The 23104-nt window shown below is 45.4% G+C and overlaps 1 protein-coding gene across 3 annotated transcripts in view; it reads right to left on the bottom strand.

Annotated features, from left to right (window-relative positions):
• Positions 1–1388: 1388 nt before the first annotated feature.
• The window catches only part of PKN3 (protein kinase N3), a 43602-nt gene continuing 21886 nt past the window's right edge, over positions 1389–23104 (bottom strand). For 2 of the 3 annotated variants that reach the window (XM_075906033.2, XM_075906034.2), the window contains exons 13-22: positions 21035–21111; positions 17356–17422; positions 15225–15316; positions 14714–14890; positions 14564–14626; positions 5729–5805; positions 4603–4745; positions 4143–4250; positions 3106–3186; positions 1389–2178 (exon numbers count right to left, since the gene is read on the bottom strand). In XM_075906033.2, the coding sequence (XP_075762148.2) occupies positions 1966–2178; positions 3106–3186; positions 4143–4250; positions 4603–4745; positions 5729–5805; positions 14564–14626; positions 14714–14890; positions 15225–15316; positions 17356–17422; positions 21035–21111 (1098 nt within the window). In that variant the 3' untranslated portion in view covers positions 1389–1965. The remainder of the gene's footprint in view (positions 2179–3105; positions 3187–4142; positions 4251–4602; positions 4746–5728; positions 5806–14563; positions 14627–14713; positions 14891–15224; positions 15317–17355; positions 17423–21034; positions 21112–23104) is intronic. The other variant, XM_075906035.2, reaches the window with a different exon arrangement.

The following is a 23104-nucleotide window of genomic DNA, read 5'->3' as shown; positions in this document are numbered from 1 at the left end:
AATGTGTAAATAGTAATTATAAATACCAACTACAGCATTGCTACTATAAAAACCTCACACCCACTTAATTTCTTTGTACAGACACACACTTCTGCATTTTGAATACCAAATAAAGTTGGTCTTGATATCATTATTCTATATTTAGGCTGTTTTCTAGTCAAGAGTTGTTTCAATCAATATTTTTTTAATTTTTCCAGCATTCACAATATTTTATATTGAGAAAGATACAGTACATACATAAAGTAAATATAAACTGTGTAGAAATAGCCTGAGTGCAATCTTTAAAGTGACATACATAGCCCCAGTAAAGGCAATATAAACAGGACATAGCCAAGCAGCTGCAGACACCAGAGACTCTTATGGAAGGAAGAAGGAAAGGGGAAAAAGTATTAACATTAGTTAGAGAGAAAAAACATTCTCTCTGTTAAACAGAAGATCTCCCTGCTCCTGAGATGTTCTAAAAAGCCTGGGGGGTGAAAAACAAAATTTCATCAGAAGCAGGGCTGGCAACAGATTTTGCTGGGCCCTGCCTGGGAGGGGAGGGGGAGGAAGGGGTTGTTTCAGCTCAACCCCTTGAAAGGGGCAGGGCCTCGGGTTAAAGAGGTGACATTAATGTCAGCCAGCCATCAGCATCACCAGACTGTGTTGTGCCTCAGCCCGCGCTGCCTGGACTGTGCTGAGTGGGACTCCGGTGGCAATTTAAAGGCCCCAGAGTTCCGGGCTGCTGCTGCAGTAGGAATGGTAGCTGCTACTCAGAGGCCCAGACCCTTTTAAATCAGCAGGCCCCAGGACAACTTCCCCCTTTTAGTACCTCCCATTAACAGCCCTGATCAGAAGAGAGAGTCTCTTTAACTTACCATAAACCATATGTGTACAATTTGTCCAGTTTTTACTAAAGACAGGAATTAAGATTTACTAGTAGCAGGATAGTGGAAATAATTTGTTTTTTCTACATAGCAAGGTTAAGATCTCTGCTTATAATGTCTGGACAGTTTTCAAATTCAAACTTCATCATTCTGGTCACATACTAAGCCACAACACCCCCCAAACTGCGCTTAAATGCCTTGCAAAGAAGAAATAGGCTGTGTCTAGACTACATCCCTCTTTCAAAAGAGGGATATAAGTTAGACATTCAGAATTGCAAATGAAGCTGGGATTTGACTTTCCCATGCTTCATTTGCATAATTGCATCACAGCATCTTTTTCCCCCTCAAAAAATGCTATTTCAAAAGTGAAATTGCGGTCTAGACGCAGTTCTTTTGAAAAGAAAAGCCTGTTTTGAAAGATCCTGTAAACCTTATTTTTGGAGGAGTACAGGATCTTTCGAAAAAGTCTTTTCTTTGTGAAAGAACCGTGTCTAGATCGCGGTTTCACTTTCGAAATAGCATTTTTCAAAAAAACGCCGTGACGCAATTATGCAAATGAAGCACGGGAAATTTAAATCCCGGCTTCTTTTGCAATTTCGGTATGTCTAATTTACATCCCTCTTTCGAAAGAGGGATGTAGTTCAGACATACCCATAGTGTGCCAGTTCTTTTGCTGCTGTTCTGGTGCTGAGAAAGCTAAGCAGCCTGCAAGATCCCACTACAGAGGTAGGAGGAGTTTGTCCGGGGAGGAGGGAAGGCTCTATTTCATTCAGATACATTGCTAAATTAAATGCTGTTTAAATTGTGAGTGCCCACCGATATCTAATGGTGGCCCGAGTACAGCCAGGTACTTTTTTAAAAACGCAGCTAGCAAGCTTGAACTTTCCTAAAAATCACATCCTGTAGTTCTCTCCCTACTACCATGTGCACAATATAGTAGAGCAACCAGCTTGCAGAATAGTCTGCTTTTTAAAATATGTAATACTACCAGAGCAATGAATAATCGTATGTCCATTATTAAGCTGACCTTCCATAGTCAGTGTCAAGTCCCTCTAGGATCTCTCAGGGTCTAAATCATCCATGGCTTACAGGATTGCAATCAGACTTCCAGAAGGTGTCTGGAGACAAAGTCAAAGTCCTTAAAGGCAGCTTGTTCCTCAGAGGAGAGGACAGGAATCTCATCTGGAGGAGTCAGGATTGGCTTCTGGGAGGTAAACTCTTCATCAAAGTTGCTAATGTCAGTGGGAGCTTTTAAGGAAGGCACAAAAGGGGGCTTCAGTTCTCTGGCAAACAAAGCATCCCAGTCAATCACCTGTAAATAGAGGAAATTACAAAACCATATTGGTACTAAGAACTGACCAATAAATTGTGAGACAGTAGATAGGAAAGTGTGTTGTTTTCTTCCTCCCTTTCAGATCAGCTGCAACATACCTGATTTCTACAAGGCTAGAAAAAGAGGAGGAGAGCCAGTATAATCAAAGTGAGGTGCACCATAGGAAATAGGGAGATGACTCTAAACCAGTCTTCCATGAAATCTAAGGCTGCTTTTCAACTGCTCAGACTGTTATTCAACAGAGGAAAAAAAACCAAACCATATGTTCTTATCAGAAGACCATTAAGCAGTGCTCTGTATAGGATCTATCCAAAGGAATATTTTGGCATAACTCTTTATAAATATTAGCATTTATGGCAGGATAGCCCTGGATACTGAGAGCGCTCAATTGTGTTATACAGATGGTTTCAGTATTCAAAGTGTTAGTTCTCAGTGGCCTTCCTTGGCAACGTATAGATTATAGCACCCTTTCCATATTCCTTCATGAAGACATGGACAGTTCAAATTTATATTCTAATTGCATTACCCTTCCTCCCAAATTCAGAGATGGTGCTTGCCAGACAGAGAATCTGTATGATGGTGCCTGCATCCGTCTATTCACATCAAGAGAATTTCCATGCTATAGGGGAGATGTTTGATTGGATCCCTGAAATTAAGGGGTTGGGAACATTTAAGATTCATTTTGGAGCACCACATATTGAAATAAAGATCCTATGTCTGGAAACCTAACAGTTTTAGATCAAGATATTCTGAAAACTTGTTATGGAGACAAATGTTTGGCTATAGTGACCATGTGTGCTATTAAGATTCTCATTTTTTTACCAAAAGAAACAGGCAAGTTTGTTTCTATACAAATAGCTCTCCTTCAACTCAGACTTATGTGCATAGAGGAGCACAAGCTCTTACCCTGAAAAAGGGCTGAGTTTTAATCTCCTCTGCATCCCTTTCTCCTGCCCCAAGGCGACGTTCTGGACATTTCTGGAGAAGCTACAGGAAAGACCAATAGACACATTCAACACATGAAACAAGTAGGGACATGAACAATATTCCAGTTTGGAAACAGGAGTAATCGTCCAGGCTCTTCCACTTTCTCCCTTCATTGCAGGGTCATAACCAGTCAGCACTAAATTCTAGTTCATTATAAACCACCCATTTATATTAATGGGGTGAATCCACTGTGGATTCTATGTAATCAAACACACCAGTGATGGGCAACCTATGCTAGTGAGTGGGCCGCATGAGTGACCCTTCATCTCAGTGGGCTGAAAGACTGTCATAACCAGGACGGTCTCCCAGGATAGGATAGTTTTGCTAACTGTACTTGCATACCTAGAATTTGTGGGGTATGCTGACTGAACCATAGCAGCACTTTGATTGGATGCAGAGGGCTCTCACTGTCAATATTCTGTGCAATCAGCACACACCTCACTTCACGTGCCCTTGCTTTACCTGTGTGACACTTTAGTAATACTGGCAGGAAAAATACTATGAGGAAGGAAATCAGTGGAAATTGCAACCCTGTGCTTGAGCCACACATAGAACCCAATTGGCCACTGATAATCAAAAATGATCTGCAAATAATTAAAAATGGAATTCAGCCCTATCCACAGAATGAGTCTGACATCCCCACCCTCAAGTCATTTAATGTCTGTCCATTTCAGAATTGGCAGGATAGACTCCAGTCGAAACCCTGCTTAATCCTCAATGGCTATACAGATGACATGTATGTATTGAAGTGTCAAGAATGAGAAATTAAGAGATGAAAGAGTAGGTGTGGGTGGATTTTAAGGGCTCCCTGTAGGATATGTGGACACTTATGGAAGACCACACACACACACGGAAATACCATCTATTTAGAAGAATCTCTCTCTGACTCTACTTTTGCTGAGGCCTGAGTAAAGCCTGTCAGTATCCTGGCTTCCAGGGAAATTACATTGCAGTACCTTGTGGAGTATGGATCGTGCCTCAGAAGAAAGGAATTGCGGATAGCGGACCTCTTCATTGACAATGCTGTCAAAGACCTCCTCTTCATTATCTCCAGGGAATGGAGACTGTAGTGAAGACATGTTATTATCAGACTTACATAGTATCAGTATCCTATTGTTTGTCACAAGATGAGGATAATAATAATTCAGAGTTTTGAAAGGTTTAGCTAGTGTTTGGCAAGTGCTTTGAATGAGGAAAACTTGACCATTATTGGAGAGAATAGAATGGAGAATGTTAGGCTGACTTCAAATCACCACAAAAGTAATTAGAGAAATCATACTTTGAATGCAAGGTGACCATAAAGATATACTTTTATTCACTCATAAATTAAGAGCAGTTAGATACACCCATCCCATGACCATGCATGTTATGTGGTGAGGCCCACCTCTCCCTTGTCCCAAAGGAAAATAATCTTACCTCACCAATAAGCATCTCGAAAATGAGCACACCTAGCCCCCACCAGTCCACTACCCGGGTGTATGAGGTGTCTGTCAAGACTTCTGGAGCCAGGAATTCAGGGGTGCCACAGAAAGTCTTAGTGCAGTCCCCAAAACCCATGCCTGTGGAGAAAATGTCTTTATGAATACACTACACACATGCCAAGTTGGTTATGCTTCATCACATTTTCTGGAACCCCACAGACAATGTAGGTGACGACAGCAGAGATGGGCAGAACCCTCAAAAAGATGGCGATACTGGATCATGAACAACATGGCTGAGGATGGCAGAGACAGGTGCACAAAAAGAGGAGAATTGGCATTAATACATTAATCCAAGTGGGATCTGCTGCTGACCTTGTTCTTGCCCACCCATGTTCCATGCACCTTGAGGAAGCATGGAGTCTTCACTAAGGTATATGTGCCAACTCCATGGGTGTTTGGGGCTGGAGCAGCCATATAGAAAAATTAGTGGATGTTCAGCAGCCAGCTTTCTCCTCTCACCCAGCACTTCCCTCCCACCAGCAGACCTACTAATTAACTGTTCCCCCTCCCTTCCAGAGTCTGTTCAGGAGGCCCTTGGAAGGAGGGGGAGCACTTTGGAGAGGGCAGGGACAGAGTTGAGGGTGAGGTCTGGCATGGAGGTGGGAGGTGTCCAGTCCCCCCAGCCACAGGGGAAGTCGGCATCTATGCAGTAAGGACTCCAGCACCTTGTCTTTTCAGTATTTCTAAGGTGAGGCACAAAGAATGTGAAAGACATTGTTTATTTAAACAAGGCAAAGAAACTTCCTGCAGTCACAATTATCATAAGACTATATAGCAAGGACAAGGCCCTCTGCAGGAAAACAGGTCTGTATGATGGTACATCCTGGCTCCTCTAAAAAGTCAAGTGCATTATAAACCATAAATTACCCAGAGAGAAGGAACAGGAACTGCTCCTAACTTTATTGAGGTCAGATGGGATTTCTTTTAAGTGGAATTAAACACAGTTGGATTAGCTCAGGAATCCCATTAGCTGTGTTTGTGAACATGTTACCAAACCCTACGTCCTCAATTTCTCAAGCAAGGCTGATAGTTCAATCTCAGAACCATCCCAAATTGCTCACCTTCCTTACACAGCCCAAAATCTGCAATTTTCACAAAGCCCTCAGCATCTAAGAGCAAGTTATCCAACTTCAGATCCCTGCAGACAGAGGAGAAAGAGAATAGAGAGTGAAGTTTGGGAGTTGGCTGTTAGGAGGAAGAAAGTAGAATCAACACTGAATAGAGACTGCATTTGCACAAATACTATGGTTGCGGCTACATTTACCGGGGGAATGGTGATTGATCCCCCAGGAATCAGTTTAGTGCAGTGGTCTCCAACCTTTTTAACTACAAGCTCATTTTTTCAATTTAAGAGCAATGTAAGATCTACCTCAAAACCAAATACTCCTGCCCCATTTCCTTTCCACCCCTTCTTTGAGGCCTTACCCTGCTCACTCCATCTCCCTTCTTCCCCCATCCTCCCTCACTTGCACCAGGCTGGGTAAAGGGTTGGGGTGCAGGCTCTGGTCTTAGGCCAAGGGTTTCAGTGTGTGGGAGGGGCTCCGGGCTTAGCCCAGGGCAGAGGAGTGGGGTCCAAGAAGGAGTTTGGGTACAGATGGACTCATGTCTGGGGCAGGAGGTTGGGTGTAGGAGGAGGTGCAGGGCTGGGACAGGGGTTCAGGATGCAGGCTCTGGTTGGACACCGTTTAACTGAGATGGGTTCCGGGTGGTGGAGCAGTGGAGTTAAGGCAGGTTTACTCCTGCTCTGGCCCTGTGCCACGCCTATAAGCAGCTGGCTGGACAGCAATGACTCCATGGCTCCATGTGCTGCCTTTCATCTACTGGCACTGAGCCCACAGCTTCTACTGGCCACGATTCCCCATTATTGATCAATGGGAGCTGCAGGAGTGGTGTCTGCAGGCAAGAACAGCATGTGGAGACCCCCTGCTCTGCCTTTCTCAGGGGCTGCAGGGATATGCCAGCCACTTCCAGGTGCAGCAATGACCACAGGGATAATTACTCTAGCCAGGACAAGTTAGGCATTTTAGAACTCACTACTCAAATAATTACATTTAAGTGTGAGTGAAATACAAATTATGAAATGCACAGACCAGTCCAAAAGAAAAAATAACCCAGTTTGCAAACAGTAAAAGTAATAACAACAACCCCCGCGTATGTGTTGGGTTGGGAGATGAGAGTGAAGAACAGTGTGTGTTTGTGAGAATGACTGACGCACACACAGCGTGTGGGGGTGACAGAGATTTGCATTGCCAACTCCCTCCATTCCCTTTTCTCTGTGTGGAGATAGGGTACATGAGTGGGGCAAGGGAGGACACTCGAGGTACGTCAAGACTACATGGCTCCGTCGACGGAGCCATGTAAAGTAGTTTACTCAGCATTGTCAAAGAAGTGGGGATTTAAATAATCCCCGCTTCATTAAAATGAAAATGGCTGCTGCACTGTGCCAACGATCAGCTGATCCGGCACAGCATGGCAGTCTAGACGCAGAGCGGTCGACAAGGGAAGCCTTTGTCGACCGCTCCGGTATGCCTCATGAAACAAGGTTTACCGGAGCGATCGACAAAGGCTTTCCTTGTCGACTGAGCCACATCTAGACTGCAGCGCTGTGCCGGATCAGCTGATCGTTGGCTCAGCACAGCGGCCATTTTTATTTTAATGAAGGGGGGATTATTTAAATCCCCGTTTCTTTGACTATGCCAAGTAAACTACTTTACATGGCTCTGTTGACGGAGCCATGTAGTCTAGACGTACCCTCTGACATCAAAGCTCTGCCTCTTCTCCCTCCCACACCCTGCACAGCAAGCTGGAGGCTTCCAGGAAGCAGCTCCAAAGCAGAGGGCAGGAGCAGCATGACAGTGGGTGAAGGGGCAACTGATGTACCAGAGCTTGAAAGCTTTCTGGCCAAACCAATTGGTATCACCTGTCAGAGGCTTCAAGATCTACTAGTAGTTCCCGATCTACTGGTTGACCACTAGTTTAGTGGGTCTAGTGACGACCCACTAAATCAGTTTTTCCCAATTTTATTTGGCCACAGAACCCTTTTAAACTCAAAAGGATTTTGTGGAACCCCTAATAACAGTCTCATATATGGAGCTGAAAAAGTAGACCACAAATAAGTAAGGACAGTAATGAACAAATGCTAAACAAGGTCATGAGATCAACATTTAGTTTAATTGCACATTTTAACAGCATCAGAAAATGGCTGTGCAAGGAGGGGCCAGGATTCTCCTGGAAAGAGGACATAGTACTGCCATTCAGTTCATCGCTGCTTCAGAGTGGATGGCTCACTGGTAAAATGTTTGACAGTTTCTTAATAATATTCTTGTGATGGGGCATTCCATATTCTTAATATGAATGACATAACTGGAATATGTTTTATGCAAAATATCATTGGAAAGGTGGTGAGTTACTGAATGTGTTTATCCTATTTGTATGCATGTATCATTTCTGTATCTGAAGTTAGGAATATTGACTGTAGATTTATCAATATGTTCATGTTCGGAAAAGCCTACCACCAGCCCATCAGGTATGACAATGAAGAAGCCAGACAGAGCTAAAGGCCCATCAGCAAGAGACAATGAGCTGTGCAAGAACTTGATTTTCCTGTTATCATAAGGATCAGCCTGCAAGAAATGGCTACAAGCTCTGCAACATCCATCTTGGTTTCTGTACTTTTCCACAATAAGGAAAGGGGGAGTCAGATTTGGGAGACAAAGCATTCCTACCTTAGGCAAATCCTATTAAGGGTGGGGAATGAGGTAATCCAAGTTCTCTGTTCTCCATTGACATCTTACTCAAGAGGACTGCTGGAAGCATCTAAGGGCTTGTATACACTGGCAAGTTACTGCACTGTAACTTTCTCACTCAAGGGTGTGAACCCCTTCCCCAAGTGCAACAAGTTACAGCACTGTGAAGCGCCAGTGTAAAGATGCTCCCAGCGCTGGGCTCCCAGTGCTGTTAGCTACTCCCCTAGTAGGGATGTTAAAATGAGTTAAATTAAGAAATGGTCTAGCCACTGAAAAGGTCAGTGGTTATATGGTTACATGTGGGGCAGCAATCGGCTCTCCAGAAACCGATATGCGTGGAGAGCCGACTTTTAAGCCAGCTCCGTGTGCATACCGGGAACCTGCATGTAACCATAATGGTTAACCAATTAGCTCAGGCTTGTCAGTTAACCATGTACCCAGTTATGCTTTCACATCCCTATCCCTAGTGGAGTAATGTACCTAGAGCGTTGGGAGAGATCTTTCCCAGTGTTGGTGCCAAGACCACATAACTGCATTAAAGTGCTGCTGCAGCAGCGCTTTAAAACTTGGAAGTGTAGACAAAGCCTAAGGTTGAACAGGGGGAAATATTGGACTCAGAATGGAAAGACATCCAGTCTAGGTAGAGATGATTAGATCATCTAGAGCGAGAATTTACATGTAACCAATTTCTTTAGAGTATTAAGCTTAATTTGCGTATTCTGTTTTGTTTTGCTTAGTAACCTATTTTGTTCTATGTACTAGCTCTGCAAAGGACAAAACAGAACCAATGGGAGCCACGGGGCTCTGTGGCCACTGCACCAGTACATAAACAAACTGGGGCGGCTAGTTAAAGTGTTTCTGAAAGTGTTTCTGCGGTACACTTTCAGAAACACTGGTCTAGATGGTACTGGGTCATGCTGTGAGGTCAGGGGACTGGACTTGATGATTGCTCGAGGTTCCTTCCAGTTCTAGTGTTCTATGATTCTATACTGCTTTCGGTCTGTCTCTCAAGTGAAGCAAACTGGAGAGCTAAGCTTAACAAGACAGGGTTACAGGGTGCCCAATTTGTCAGGGGAAGCAGGCTCAGTGGTATCTCAGCACATTATGTGACAGTCCCAAGAAGGCCCCGACCCATCAAATTCTCTAGCATAATTAACAGGAAGTTGCTATGGTCAATATGGACTAGGGATGTTAAATGTTGGTTAATTGAATAGTCGAGTAATCTCATGAAATTTTATCAGTTAGTCCACTATTCTATTGTCCCTAGGGGCAGGGCTGGCAGTAACTGTATCAGAGGCAGCAGTTTGGGATGCTAAGTGGGAGCTGGTCTGCGAGGGGAGCCAGTTTAAAAAAACCCGGTTCCCCTCATGGACTGGCTGCCTGTCACCCTGTGCTGCTGCTTCTGAGAAATAGGCAGCAGCACAGGGTGGCAGCAGTCCCTGTCTAGGGGGCGGGTGTCTGAGCTCCTGGACCCAGCAGGAGCTGGAACTGATTTGGGCTGCCTGCCCGCCTGGCTCTTAATAGACTTGAAATGCAGAGCTGAAACAGAGGTAGGTCCTGGACCCAGCATGAGACAGGACTGAGCAGGGCTGCCTGCCTGCCCAGCTCCTAATACACTTTAAATGCAGAGCAGCAACAGAGGTAGGATCTGTCGCAAGCCAGGACTGAGCCAGGCTGCTAAAAATTTACTGGTGGGGAGAGGGAAATGCATGTAGTCTATAGTAGAGATGTTAAATATCAGTTAATTAAATAGTTGATTAACATCATGAATTCCTATTGTTTAGTTGACTATTCTATAGTCCCCAGGCAGCTCCTGTCCAGGGAGAGGGGTCTGAGTTCCCGGACCCGGTACAAGCCAGAACTGAGCTGGGCTGCCTGCCCACCTAGCTCCGAATACACTTTAAATGCAGAGCTGCAGCGAGGGTAAGTCCAGGACCCAGTGCAAGCCAGGACTGACCTGGGCTGCTGATCAGCCTGCTAAGAAGTATACTGGCTGTACGGGGAGATTTCAGCAACTCCAATAATGTGCCTGAACCACTACTGCTTAAACTTTAGCAACCAAGCTAGTAGGCCCAAAAATTAGACCTAGATGGCGTCTTCTGCATGACCAGTCAGGGAGGGGAAAGAAAGGGGGTTTGGGTGCCACAGAGAGGGCAGCTTGACCCCACGTCCTTCCTGAGACCCAAATCTCTAGTGAAATCATTGAGCTATACATTAAGAAAAACAGGAAGTTTGTCTAAATGCCTGAAGACATATCTGTCAGGGCCCCCGAGCATGGAGTCTGAAAAAGAAAAAACACATCTGGGGAAAGTGATGATCAGAATCATAGAATCATAGAATACTAGGACTGGAAGGGACTTTGAGAGGTCATCAAGTCCAGTCCCCTGCCCTCATGGCAGGACCAAATACTGTCTAGACCATCCCTGATAGACATTTATCTAAACTACTCTTAAATATCTCCACAGATGCAGATTCCACAACCTCCCTGGGCAATTTATTCCAGTGTTTGACTACCCTGACAATTAGGAACTTTTTCCTAATGTCCAACCTAAACCTCTCTGCTGCAGTTTAAGCCCATTGCTTCTTGATCTATCCCCAGAGGCCAAGATGAACAAGTTTTCTCCCTCCTCCTCATGACACCCTTTTAGATATCTGAAAACTGCTATCATGTCCCCCCTCAATCTTCTCTTTTCTAAACTAAACAAACCCAATTCCTTCAGCCTTCACTCATAGGTCATGTTCTCTAGACCTTTAATCATTCTTGTTGCTCTTCTCCAATTTCTCCACGTCTTTCTTGAAATGCAGTGGCCAGAACAGAACACAATACTCCAACTGAGGCCTAACTAGCGCAGAGTAGAGTGGAAGAATGACTTCTCGTGTCTTGCTCACAACACACCTGTTAATGCATCCCAGAATCATGTTTGCTTTCTTTGCAACAGCATCACACTGCTGATTCATATTCAGCTTGTGGTCCACTATAACCCCTAGATCCCTTTCTGCCGTACTCCTTCCCAGACAGTCGCTTACCATTCTGTATGTAAGAAACTGATTGTTCCTTCCTAAGTGGAGCACTTTGCATTTATCTTTATTAAACTTCATCCTGTTTATCTCAGACCATTTCTCCAATTTGTCCAGGTCATTTTGAATTGTAACCCTATCCTCCAGATTAGTCGCAACCCCTCCCAGCTTGGTATTATCTGCAAACTTAATAAGCGGACTTTCTATACCAATATCTAAATCGTTGATGAAGATGAACTGAGCCAGTCCCAAAACAGACCCCTGCAGAACCCCACTTGTTATACCTTTCCAGCAGGATTGTGAACCATTAATAACTACTCTCGGAGTACAGTTATCCAGCCAGTTGTGCACCCACCTTATAGTAGCCCCATCTAAGTTGTATTTACCTAGTTTATTGATAAGAATATCATGCGAGACCGTATCAAACGCCTTACTAAAGTCTCTAAGTATATCACATCCACCGCTTCTCCCTTATCCACAAGACTCGTTATCCTATTAAAGAAAGCTATCAGATTGATTTGACATGATTTGTTCTTTACAAATCCATGCTGGCTGTTCCCCATCACCTTGCCACTTTCCAAGTGTTTACAGATGATTTCCTTAATTACTTGCTCCATTATCTTCCCTGGCACAGAAGTTAAACTAACTGGTCTATAGTTTCCTGGGTTGTTGTTGTTACCCTTTTTATAGACGGGCACTATATTTGCCCTTTTCCAGTCCTCTGGAATCTCTCCTGTCTCCCTTGATTTTCCAAAGATGATAGCTAGAGGTTCAGATACCTCCTCTATCAATTCCTTGGCTGTGTCTACATTGGCACCCTTTTCTGGAAAAGGGATGCTAATGAGACACTTCGGAATTGCAAATGCTGCGGGGGATTTAAATATCCCCCGCGGCATTTGCATGAACATGGCTGCCGCTTTTTTCCAGCTCGGGGCTTTGCCGGAGAAAAGCACCAGTCTAGAAGGGATCTTTCGGAAAATAAAACCTTTTCCAGAACATCCCTTATTCCTCTTAAATTCAGGAATAAGGGATGTTCCAGAAAAGGCTTTATTTTTCTGAAAGATCCCGTCTAGACTGGTGCTTTTCTCCGGCAAAGCCCCGAGCCGGAAAAAAGCGGCAGCCATGTTCCTGCAAATGCTGCGGGGGATATTTAAATCCCCCACGGCATTTGCAATTCCGAAGTGTCTCATTAGCATCCCTTTTCCGGAAAAGGGTGCCAATGTAGACACAGCCCTTGAGTATTCTAGGATACATTTCATCAGGCCCTAGTGACTTGCAGGCATCTAACTTTTCTAGGTGATTTTTAACTTGTTCTTTTTTTAAATTTTACCTTCTAAAACTACCCCCTTCCCACTAGCATTCACTATGTTAGGCATTCCTACAGACTTCTTGGTGAAGACCAAAACAAAGAAGTCATTGAGCATCTCTGCCATTTCCAAGTTTCCTGTTACTGTTTCTCCCTCCTCACTGACCAGTGGGCCTACCCTCTCCTTGGTCTTCCTCTTGCTTCTAATGTATTTATAAAAAATCTTCTTGTTTCCCTTTATTCCTGTAGCTAATTTGAGCTCATTCTGTGCCTTTGCCTTTCTAAGCTTGTTTTTGGGCCCTTAACAATGTCCCTTTGAAAAACTGCCAACTCTCCTCAGTTGTTTTTCCCCTCAGTCTCGATTCCCATGGAACCTTACCTATCAGCTCTCTGAGCTTACCAAAATCCACCTTCCTGAAATCCATTGTCTCTGTTTTGCTGTTCTCCCTTCTACCCTTCCTTAGAATTGTGAACTCTATGATTTCATGATCACTTTCACCCAAGCTGCCTTCCATTTTCAAATTCTCAACCAGTTCCTCCCTATTTGTTAGGATCAAATCTAGAACAGCTTCCCCCCAGTAGCTTGTTCAACCTTCTGAAATAAAAAGGTTAAAAAAAGAAGAAAACCTCTTGCCTAACCTTTAAAAAGTGCTTACCTAACAAGTTTTTGAGTGACATGTTATTGTAATACTAATGCATAAATAGGGAAGGAAAGTTTGAGTTAGAGGGACAATTTTGGGGAACACTTGGAGGGACACCTCGAGGACTCTTCACCTGGACGCATCTTCATTCCCACTGGCAGACAGAAGACTGGCCATCAGAAGCCTGCCTGGGTCACTTGAGAGCCACACTAAACTTCGGTAATTATTGAGGGTGGGGATGTTTTACACACGTCCACAACAGGCTAGTAAGTGCTTAAGACTAAATAAAGTTTAGCTTTAAGTGATAGCACTCTTGTGTTGTCCTGTTTATACCATCCATCTATCGGTTGGACGACCGTGTCTCCCCTGAATTATCTCCTGACACCTCCTCGCAGAGAGTAAAAGTTACTGAGAGGTTTGGGTTGAAAGAACCCTGGGTAACAGCTAAAAAATGTACTGGTAAAGGGTGAAGGGGAAATGCATGTAGTCTATAGCATAAATTTATAAGCTCTTGCTGATCGGTTAATCCAGGGCTGGCCACCCTGTGGCTTGTGAGCCACATGCGGCTCTTCCCCCCTTCAAGTGCCGCCCCTGCACCCCTAAAAATGGCCTCTGGCTCCCGTTTCCCTGTGTTCACCATCCAACATGGCAAAGCAAAATGGCGCCAGCAAGATGGCACTGGCTGACCGGATCCTGATGTGGCTAAAAAGCCACCCAGAGTTTTTTTTTTTTTGCTCAACAACTTTTCCCCCCTGTCTCTTTGCGCTATATCCCCAACTATTGTGGCTCTTTGCCTTTAATGGGTTGGCCTCCCTTGAGTTAATCGGTTAACCGACAATACTGTTACATCCCTAGTCTATAGCATTAACTGATAAGCTTTTGCTTATCAGTTAATTGGTTAATTGACTATACTATTACCTCTCTAATATGGACACAGGTTTGGATGTGTTCTATTTCTGCCAGCTCATTCCAGTCAACTGTGGAAAGGATCCTGTGAAACTCTTGAATGTGATGGCTGGAGTAGTGGAAGGAAAACATGACATGTCTGTGAGCTGGCTAGCTGGATAGAGTACTAAAGAAAACCCGTCACTGCAGCAAGATGCAAACTGCACATGTGGCTAAATGAGCAATTTAAGATTTGGGTTGCTAGGTTTCTTTTACACTTTACTGTTAATGTTATGTTACCTGTAAATAATTTTGTTCTCATGTAAGAACTGGAGTCCCAGCACTACGCAGGCCGTGTAGAACCTGAGAAAGAGGAAGAGTTTTCACTACAGAGACTTGAAATCAGGTCAAACATCTAAGTACTTTGAAACCTAAACCAAGGTAACTCACTGCACCACATGTTCTGGAAAGACATCAGAATGAATGTGCATCATGAGATCACCACCAGGGACATATTCCATCACAAAACATGCGTGATCTGGTGTCTGGAAACATGCAAACATGTTCACCACGAATGGGTGGCTGGAAGAATTGATCACTTCAAATATTCGCTTCTCGCAGTACAAGCTGTCAGGATTTAAAGAATGAAAATGTCAGGGCTAAAGCTCTTCAGAGACACATATATTTGGTGCTAGAAGTACTTAGGAGGATATCTTTATACTTAGTTACAGAACAAAAATAGAGATAATACTTATTTTGTGTTGTCCCCAAACTCCAGTTTTAGTCTGTTTTCTCCAGATGTGTTTTATTTTGCTAGATGCTGGGAACAACACCATTATAAGCTTTTTCCAAGTCTTTATTTTTGCCTGTTCTGATGTTTAAGAGGGATCCACTATATTAGTACTGAGACTGGCATGATTAGAGACATGATCTCACAGCCTCTGATGAAAAGGAGACTTACCTATCAATTTCATCTTGGCTAACAATGTCTTGTTTCTTTATGGCTTTGATAGCATACAACTTCCCTGTTGCCTTATATTGACCTAGCAGCACCTGAAAGACAATAAGTAGTCAATAATCCAGCATTCCCAGTTACTCTGAGAGTTTCTCATCTTGTTACTTGGATTCCTACCCACACAGCCAGCAGGCACTCACAACAAACTACTGCAGTTCATTCCAGAGAGTCATGTCAAAGCTAAGGCTAAGTAACTTGGAGGTGCTTTTATTATTATCCTGCATGTGCAGCAGTGAATAGCTCCAAATGATCATTTTAAATTATGTTATTTTTAAAATCTGGGGTGTCAAAGCTGGTCCTAGGATCTTATAGCAGATCAGTGATCCAACTATGCAGGAGTTGTGAGCTCAGTCTTTGGAGGGGAAGAGCATCTTTTGCAGGGGTCGGCAACCTATGGCTTATGATTCGAATCTACTACGGCTCTTTTGGTAGCACAGCTTAATAGTAATAATAATAATAATAATAGAAGTTGAAGTGAAATACGAGACCATCCCACCAAGGAGCCTGAGCACTTATCTGCCAGGGGCTCTCTGCAGTGGCTTTCCCCAGTGACTCTCCCTATAGGAATTCCCTCTAGGGTGCACGCCAGCTGTGCACAAAAAACTGTAATCCCATCCACCTCCTCGCGCAGAAGCACTCACCTTCCTTGGACATGGAAAGTAAGCTGCTGGTGGTGGTGGGCTTGATGGGAGAGTGGGGGGCCAGGCCGTGTGGTGATTGCCAGGCTGCTCCGGGAGTGAGCCACATGGTGGGCAGCTATCAGAGCTGAAGCCAGGCTGTGGTGTGGCTGCTCCTGGGACCAGGGTTGGGGTGTATCACAAGGCCCTGCCCCCAACTCTAGGCCTGGGGAGAGGCCAGATAACTCCAGCCTCTATGCTCTACCTCCTCAAGTTGCTGGGGGGAGCCACTGCAGAGAGCCCCTGGCAGGTAAGTGCTCAGGCTCCTTGGTGGGATGGTCTTGTATTTCACTTCAACTTCTATTATTATTATTACTAGTAAGCTGTGCCCTATGCTTGCTACACTTGCCAACCCCCTTCTTTCTGGCCACTTTTGTGGCCAGAGGGCATGATGTCATTTTGTTGCCCAGCAGAAAAAACTTTTCTATATAGAGAGATTATTTTGACTGCATTAAAATATTGTAGGTACCCAACAGAAACAAGTGGAGACAGAACTAGATCCACAAAAGTACTTAAGTGGCACAGTCAACGTTTAATGTTTCATTTATGCTATTATTAATCATCATGTCATTTATCAATAATAATATGTTGTATATTTTCAGTCATGCGAATCGGCATTCTTATATGTCTCTTCATTGACCATTTGTTCTGAATTTTAATGTAGTTTGGCTCTTTGGTTTGAAAAGATTGCCGACCCCTGATCTAATGCTGTTCTCTAGTCACCTCTATGGATGACACAAGGTCCCAGTTGGCCCAGGGGGTGGGGAAAGCATGCAAAGTCTCCTCCCTCCACCAGGGGTATGCAGCACCTAGAGGGAACTGCCAGCTGTTCAAAATGGCTGGTGGTTCCCTGTATGTCCCATGTGCCCCAGAAGGATGGGAACAGGGAGCAAGAGACTTTGCACGCTCCTCCGCCCCAGGCCTTTATTGGCTTGGGGGCAAGGGTGTGCATGAAGTCTCCTTCCCCACCTGGGGCATGTGTCTCCTAGATGGAACAGCCCCTTCCATCCGAGGCCCTGCCCTTTCTAGGGATGGAGCTGGCCCACGACCGCTACCCAGAATTCATGAAGTGGCCCCCCTGCAAAAATTATTGCCCATCCCTGAGTTAAAGGCATATGAACTACATGGGGCATGTGGAAAGAAGACAGATGGAGGATTATCAGCCCTTAAAGGTTCTCTCCAGCCTTAGAATCCCTAAACACCCAAAATACCCTCTTATTAACAGGAATATCAGCTGTTTCATTGTGGGGCAGAAGGTGAATTTTCCATTTACAGTGAAAGGAATCTCTTCCCCTTTTGAAACATTTCCACTCACAAACTATGACACACATAGGTGGAAAAAAAGAGGGACCTAGCTTTGCACTCGCCCCCTCCGAGGAAACCCCTTATTCCCAATCTACCTTCCCAAAGTGCCCTCGTCCCAGCACAGCAATGCAGCGAAAATCCTGAAGTTGAACAGCCCTCTTCCTGCAGGCAAACAGAGAAAGCACTGCTAGAATAAGACACAGTAAACTGAGAGGTCAGAAATGAAGACTAAAGGGAAGGAGGTTTACACAGCAAGAAGCCAAGCCTGAGGAAGCTAGAGGATAAGTAGTGAGGCATGACCAAGTACATATGCAGGTGCTGCCGGGACAAAGAACAAAAGGTTGGTGGTGGGGTATCAGAGGAGCTGAGGCATGGTGTGCTGGTAGAATGAGAAGGATTCCAGCTCTTAGGAGTAGCTAGTGATGAGGGAAAAGTGGGGGAGTTGGAGAGCAAAAATGGGGTACAAAATGTGTAGCTGAGTGTACAGATGCCATGAACCATTATGTGGGTCATATGCTGTTAAGGAAACTAAAACTGTAGATTCTAGAATCTCTGAAAATCATTTTCTGGGAGCAAAGTTTACCCTCTTCTCAAGTGAGTAAAGTGAAGGGCTGTATCTAGCCTAGCAAGACACAGTTGTCCCTGCCAGAGAGAAGGTAGGTAAGTCAATGTACGTGTCTGACTGTGTGCTTGCTATCAACAATTTCAAACCTCTAACGTGAGGGTAAAAGGACTGACATGTTAATGCTCCTACATAAAGAAATAGTTGAAGCTGTAGATCAATTAATGTTTATTTTGTTAGTCATGCATTTTTACATCACTGATGTTTCAATATTGTTGTTAGGGTATTTTTTACCTTGCATTTTTTTTATATAACACTGATACAGATTAAAGCCCAGTAGCAGTATTAGAATTCACAGGTTGAGCTTCCCCATTCTGGACTTCCCTGGACTTCATTGTCGGTGATCCCGTGGGAGCACTCAAGGGGACAAACAGGCAGACTGGGGTCAGGAGCATTGCCAGACTATGGGGCTGGAAGAGTGGAACTTCCCAGCCACCACCAAGGGAAAACAGAGCCCCCACCGTGCAGCAGAGCCCCAGGTTCATGGGAGAAGTGTGACAGCAGGAGGAAAATCAGGCCAATCAGATCCTGAGGATGCCAGACCAGGGAGGTTCAATCTGTACAAACAGCGTTATTGTTTTACATATGCACCCCCTTCAATGGGGATTAATTTATCTCAGCTATCTAGATTAATATGAGGGATGTTAAGGTTTAACCCAGGGGCCAGCAACCTTTCACAAGTGGAGTGCTAAGATTTGACTTATTCACCTCTATGTACTGGTCAGCGTGCCTGTGATACTTTTTAAAGTCAATAATAGTTCTACTTACAGCAGGTTCATTAATAAATAAATTAAGATGCAGATCTTACCTTTTAGTGAAGGGGTCAGCAACCTTTCAGAAGTGGCATACCAAGATTTAACTTATTCATGGCTTTGTGTGCTGGGGGATGGAGGGGGTAGGGGAGTACAGTGACCTTATTTTCTGAACCAGATGCAGCTAGGGAGAACGGTTTAATTTAAATTATGAAACAGATTAAACATTTTAACTGTCTCATGTTAATTTATCAAACTTCATTTTAAATAAAGTAAAATATTCTGTCCAACACTAAAAGTTTCAACGTTTTCTTTATTTATGGCAGGGGTGGGGAAGCTTTCTTGGGTCGGGGGTCACTGACTCACAGAAAGAAATCAGCTGGGGACCACACAAGTGAGAAGCAAAAAACCTCCAACCCTCACTGATGTGGCCCCCCCAATGAGACACCTCACTCCTCTGGTGCTCCTGCCCCATGGAGTGAGGGGAAGGGACAGAGAGGACTGAAGTTTGGGGCTTCCCATAGGCCAAAATTACTTTTCTGGGGTTCTAGGGGATTTTGTGAACCCCCTTAAGCTCTGGGGTGGGGAAAATGTGGGTTCAGTGTGTGGAACAGGGTTGCCAGTGAGTAGGATACAGATGGGGAGGGTGCAGGATCTGGGCAGGAGGTGGAGTATAGGAGGGGGTGAGGGTGCGAGGTCTGGATGGGAGGTAGGGTGCAGAAATAGACTGGGAGTAGGGTGTCTGACTAGGGGGAGGGGGCAGAAGCAAAGGAAGGGGCAGGAGTTGGCTAGGGACAGGAGCAGCCAGACTGCCTGGCTGGAAGGGGGGGAGTATGAGTGATGGAGTGGAGGTCTGAGCATGAGGAAGAGGGGGGGCACTCACTTGTTTTTGCGCCGCGTGGCAGGCAGGTGAAGGGCAGCAAGTATGGCCACAGTGTAGGCTCACAAGCTCACACAGAAGCCACTGGCAACAAGAGGCAGCCAAGCAGGGGTTGCACAGCACCTTGCCCAGTCCCTTGGGGCTGTCAGCGGGCTAGGACAGCAGGCGCAGCACCTTCTGGTGCAGGCTGAGCACCAGGCTCTTGGCCAGCTCCCAATGGTGCGGGCCAGCATGTCCTCCTGGTACAGGCAGAGGCCCCCGACTGGGCTGCAGCAGCTTGGCCAGCCACAAGCTGTTCAGCTCCATGCTGCTTGCTCCACTTGTCAGCATCTCCAAGGCGCGGAGGTCCTCACAGCAGTGGTGGCCTGAAGGAGGAGGAGGTGGTGTGGCCGGATCTGGGACCCCACACAGCAGAGACAGTCCTGGGGGGCAGGGCCTTGCAGCACTCAGTGGTGGGGCAGGGGATGGCAGGGACTCACCAGCAACAGTGCACATCATAGCCGGCTCAGGGGCACCTCGAAGCACAGAGCCACTGTGCACACAGCCTAACCTGCTGCCAGCGCCCTTCCCCTTTCCCAGCAGCAGGTTAGGCTGCTTGCACCGTAGCTGGCTCAGAGGCGTCTCCAAGCTCACAGCCACTGTGCACGCAGCTAACCTGCTGCCGGGGAAGGGGAAGGGGAAAGGGAAGGGTGCTGGCAGTAGGTGAGGCTGAGCGTGCCACTCAAAATCAAGTAGCATGCATGCTTGGTGTTGCCGACCCCTGATTTAACCAGTTAACCAGCAGGACTGGAGCAGCCACAGACAGGCTGCACCAGCATAGCCTCTACCTTTAGGGTACCCTGGCCCGCCACATGCAGGAGCTGTTCAAGCATCTTGGCCAGAGCAGCCTCTGTCTGCAGCGATCCTGGGCGCCCCACTGGCAGGGGTTACTCTAAGCAGGTTGGAGCAGCCCCTGTCTGCAGCAAGCTGGATGCGGGGAGTGTTCTAGCCCAAGAGCAGGCAGAGGCACTGCTAGAATCCCCTATTGCCCACCCCCCTTTAATCAGTTAACCAGTTAAATAATGTGTTTAACTGGTTAGCCAATGAAATGGGATTTTGCATCCTTTATTATTATAATAAACAAGGGGTGAGGTATACTGGGGTGCTTCTGAAATATGTTACTTAGTATTCAGAGAGAGAATACATCAAATGTTCAAAAATGAGGGGCCATTTGAGGACAATTACATTATTTTACCTTCTACTAGAAAGATTCACTCAATTGTATAGCATAGCCTATTATTAAAGTAACAATCAAGGGTCATTGCACAGATAATGCTATGCAGTGATATGGATATATATGATAAAATGCAGAGTTTTCCTTGTATTATACAAATACAGTATGAAAAGTGTGACTGAGAAATCAATTTCCTAATTAGAGGCCATAATACCTATTTAAAAGAACTTAAGGCTCACGGTCAAAAATTTCAGCTCAATATCCCCTTTCCTTGAGTCTGAAAGGGCTCCATGCTGTCCACAATTACCTCTGAGAAGCCCAGTTTGGTGCTTCTGTTACAGCAGAGCTGCATGTCTTCTCTTCCACATGGAGCCTCTTCACACACTGAATGGAGAGAAAATCACCACATCAAGTTTTATTCTATGGAATGGTGTTTGCAAAGTCCCATTGGATCAGATCAGAATGGATTGGAAAACCCACAGTCAAACCTCTATCTCTGTTCCCCAGCAGTGACCGGAACATGTTCTTCTTGTCATGTAAATGGGGATTGTCTATGTTGTGAGTGGAGTATGGCCGACAGTGCATATAAGCACAGACTTTCTATGGCTATTTAGACCACTTCTGTGATTAAGCAATGCAATAAGCAGATTCTGTCTCCTTTTGTCGTAGTCAGTACTCATTTGAAAAAGTCTAGGATGAACCAGAGCTTTTCCAGAAAGTCATTTCAATTCTAGAGAACTCTGGTAACCATACAGAATGCACTTTCATTTATGGGCACACACAAACTAGAAGTGTGAGGTGAGCGACCAAGGAGCTTGCGAACAGGACAACAGCGATGGATGGTGATAGGTCTGCTGTTGTTGCCTGGAGTGTGCCATGTTTGTCTTCCTCCAGGAAGAAAGAACGGATTTCATCTGCACTAAGTGCAAGCTGGTCGCCATTTTGGAAGAAAAAAATTAGAGGACTGGAGGCCCAAATGTCGACCCTACGCTCGATCAGAGAGCATGAAGACTTCCTCGATAGAAGGCAGCGTTTAATCCTTCAGGCACGGCAGACAGAAAAGCCAGAGAGGGCAGTACGGGACCAGGAAGAGAACTGGCAGCATGTAACTTCTAGAAGGGGGAAAAGGCCAGCATGGGAATCCCCCAATGCTATAAAGGTAGGTAATCACTTTCAGGCTCTCTCCACAGGCTCTGCAGTGCTGAATACTTTGGAAGGGACCTCACAAGGAAGAAACCGGAAGGGAACACCATCTACTGTAAGGCATGGGATGTGTAGTCCTAGAGATGGGGGTTCCACGGTCACCACCCCCAAAAGAAAACGACGGGAGGTGGTGGTCGAGGACTCCCTCCTAAGAGGGACTGAGCCATCCATCTGTCGTCTGGACCTGGAATCTCAAGAGCTCGCATTCAGGATGTGACTGAGAGGCTTACCAAACTGATCAAACCTTCGGATCGCTACCCCTTCCTGCTTCTCCACGTGGGAACTAATGATACGGCCAAGAATGACCTTGAGCAGGTTACTGCGGATTATGTAGCACTGGGAAGAAGGATCCAAGAATTCGGTGCGCAAGTGGTGTTCTCGTCCATCCTTCCCGTTGAAGGGAAAGGACTGGGTAGGGATCGTCAAATTGAGGATGTAAATGCGTGGTTGCGCAGGTGGTGTCGCAGAGAGGACTTTGGTTTCTTTGACCATGGGACTCTGTTCCGGGCACAAGGATTGTTAGGAAGAGATGGGATCCACCTAACGAAGAGAGGAAGGAGCATCTTCGCAGGCAGGCTTGCAAACCTAGTGAGGAGGGCTTTAAACTAGGTTCGTCGGGGAACGGTGACCAAAACCCTGAGGGGAGTGGGAAAGTCGGATACCAGGAAGAAATGCAGAGAGGAATGAGCAAGAAAGGAGGACCCCTGATTCAAATGGAGAAGATAGGGCGATCAACTGGTTATCTGAGGTGTTTGTACACTAATGCGAGAAGTCTGGGAAACAAACAGGAAGAACTGGAGGCCCTGGCCCAGTCCAAGAAATATGATTTAATTGGGATAACAGAGACTTCGTGGGATGACTCGCGTGACTGGAGCGCTGTCATGGAAGGGTATAGACTGTTCAGGAAGAACAGGCAGGGGAGAAAATGAGAAGGAGTTGCACTTTACGTAAGAGAGCACTATGATGGCTCTGAACTCCAGTATAAAGAGGGAGAAAAACCTGTAGAGAGTCTATGCGTTAAGTTTAAAGGAGCAAACAACAGCAGTGATGTTGTGGTTGGTGTCTGCTACAGGCCACCAAATCAGGTGGATGAGGTAGATGAGGCTTTCTTCAGACAACTGAGAGAAGCTTCCGGATCGCAGGCCCTGGTTCTCGTGGGGGACTTTAATCACCC

Source organism: Pelodiscus sinensis, chromosome 23, assembly GCF_052426305.1.
Source record: "Pelodiscus sinensis isolate ZL-2025 chromosome 23, ASM5242630v1, whole genome shotgun sequence".
Lineage (NCBI taxonomy): Eukaryota > Metazoa > Chordata > Testudines > Trionychidae > Pelodiscus > Pelodiscus sinensis.
This window is presented reverse-complemented; position numbering and strand designations above follow the sequence as displayed.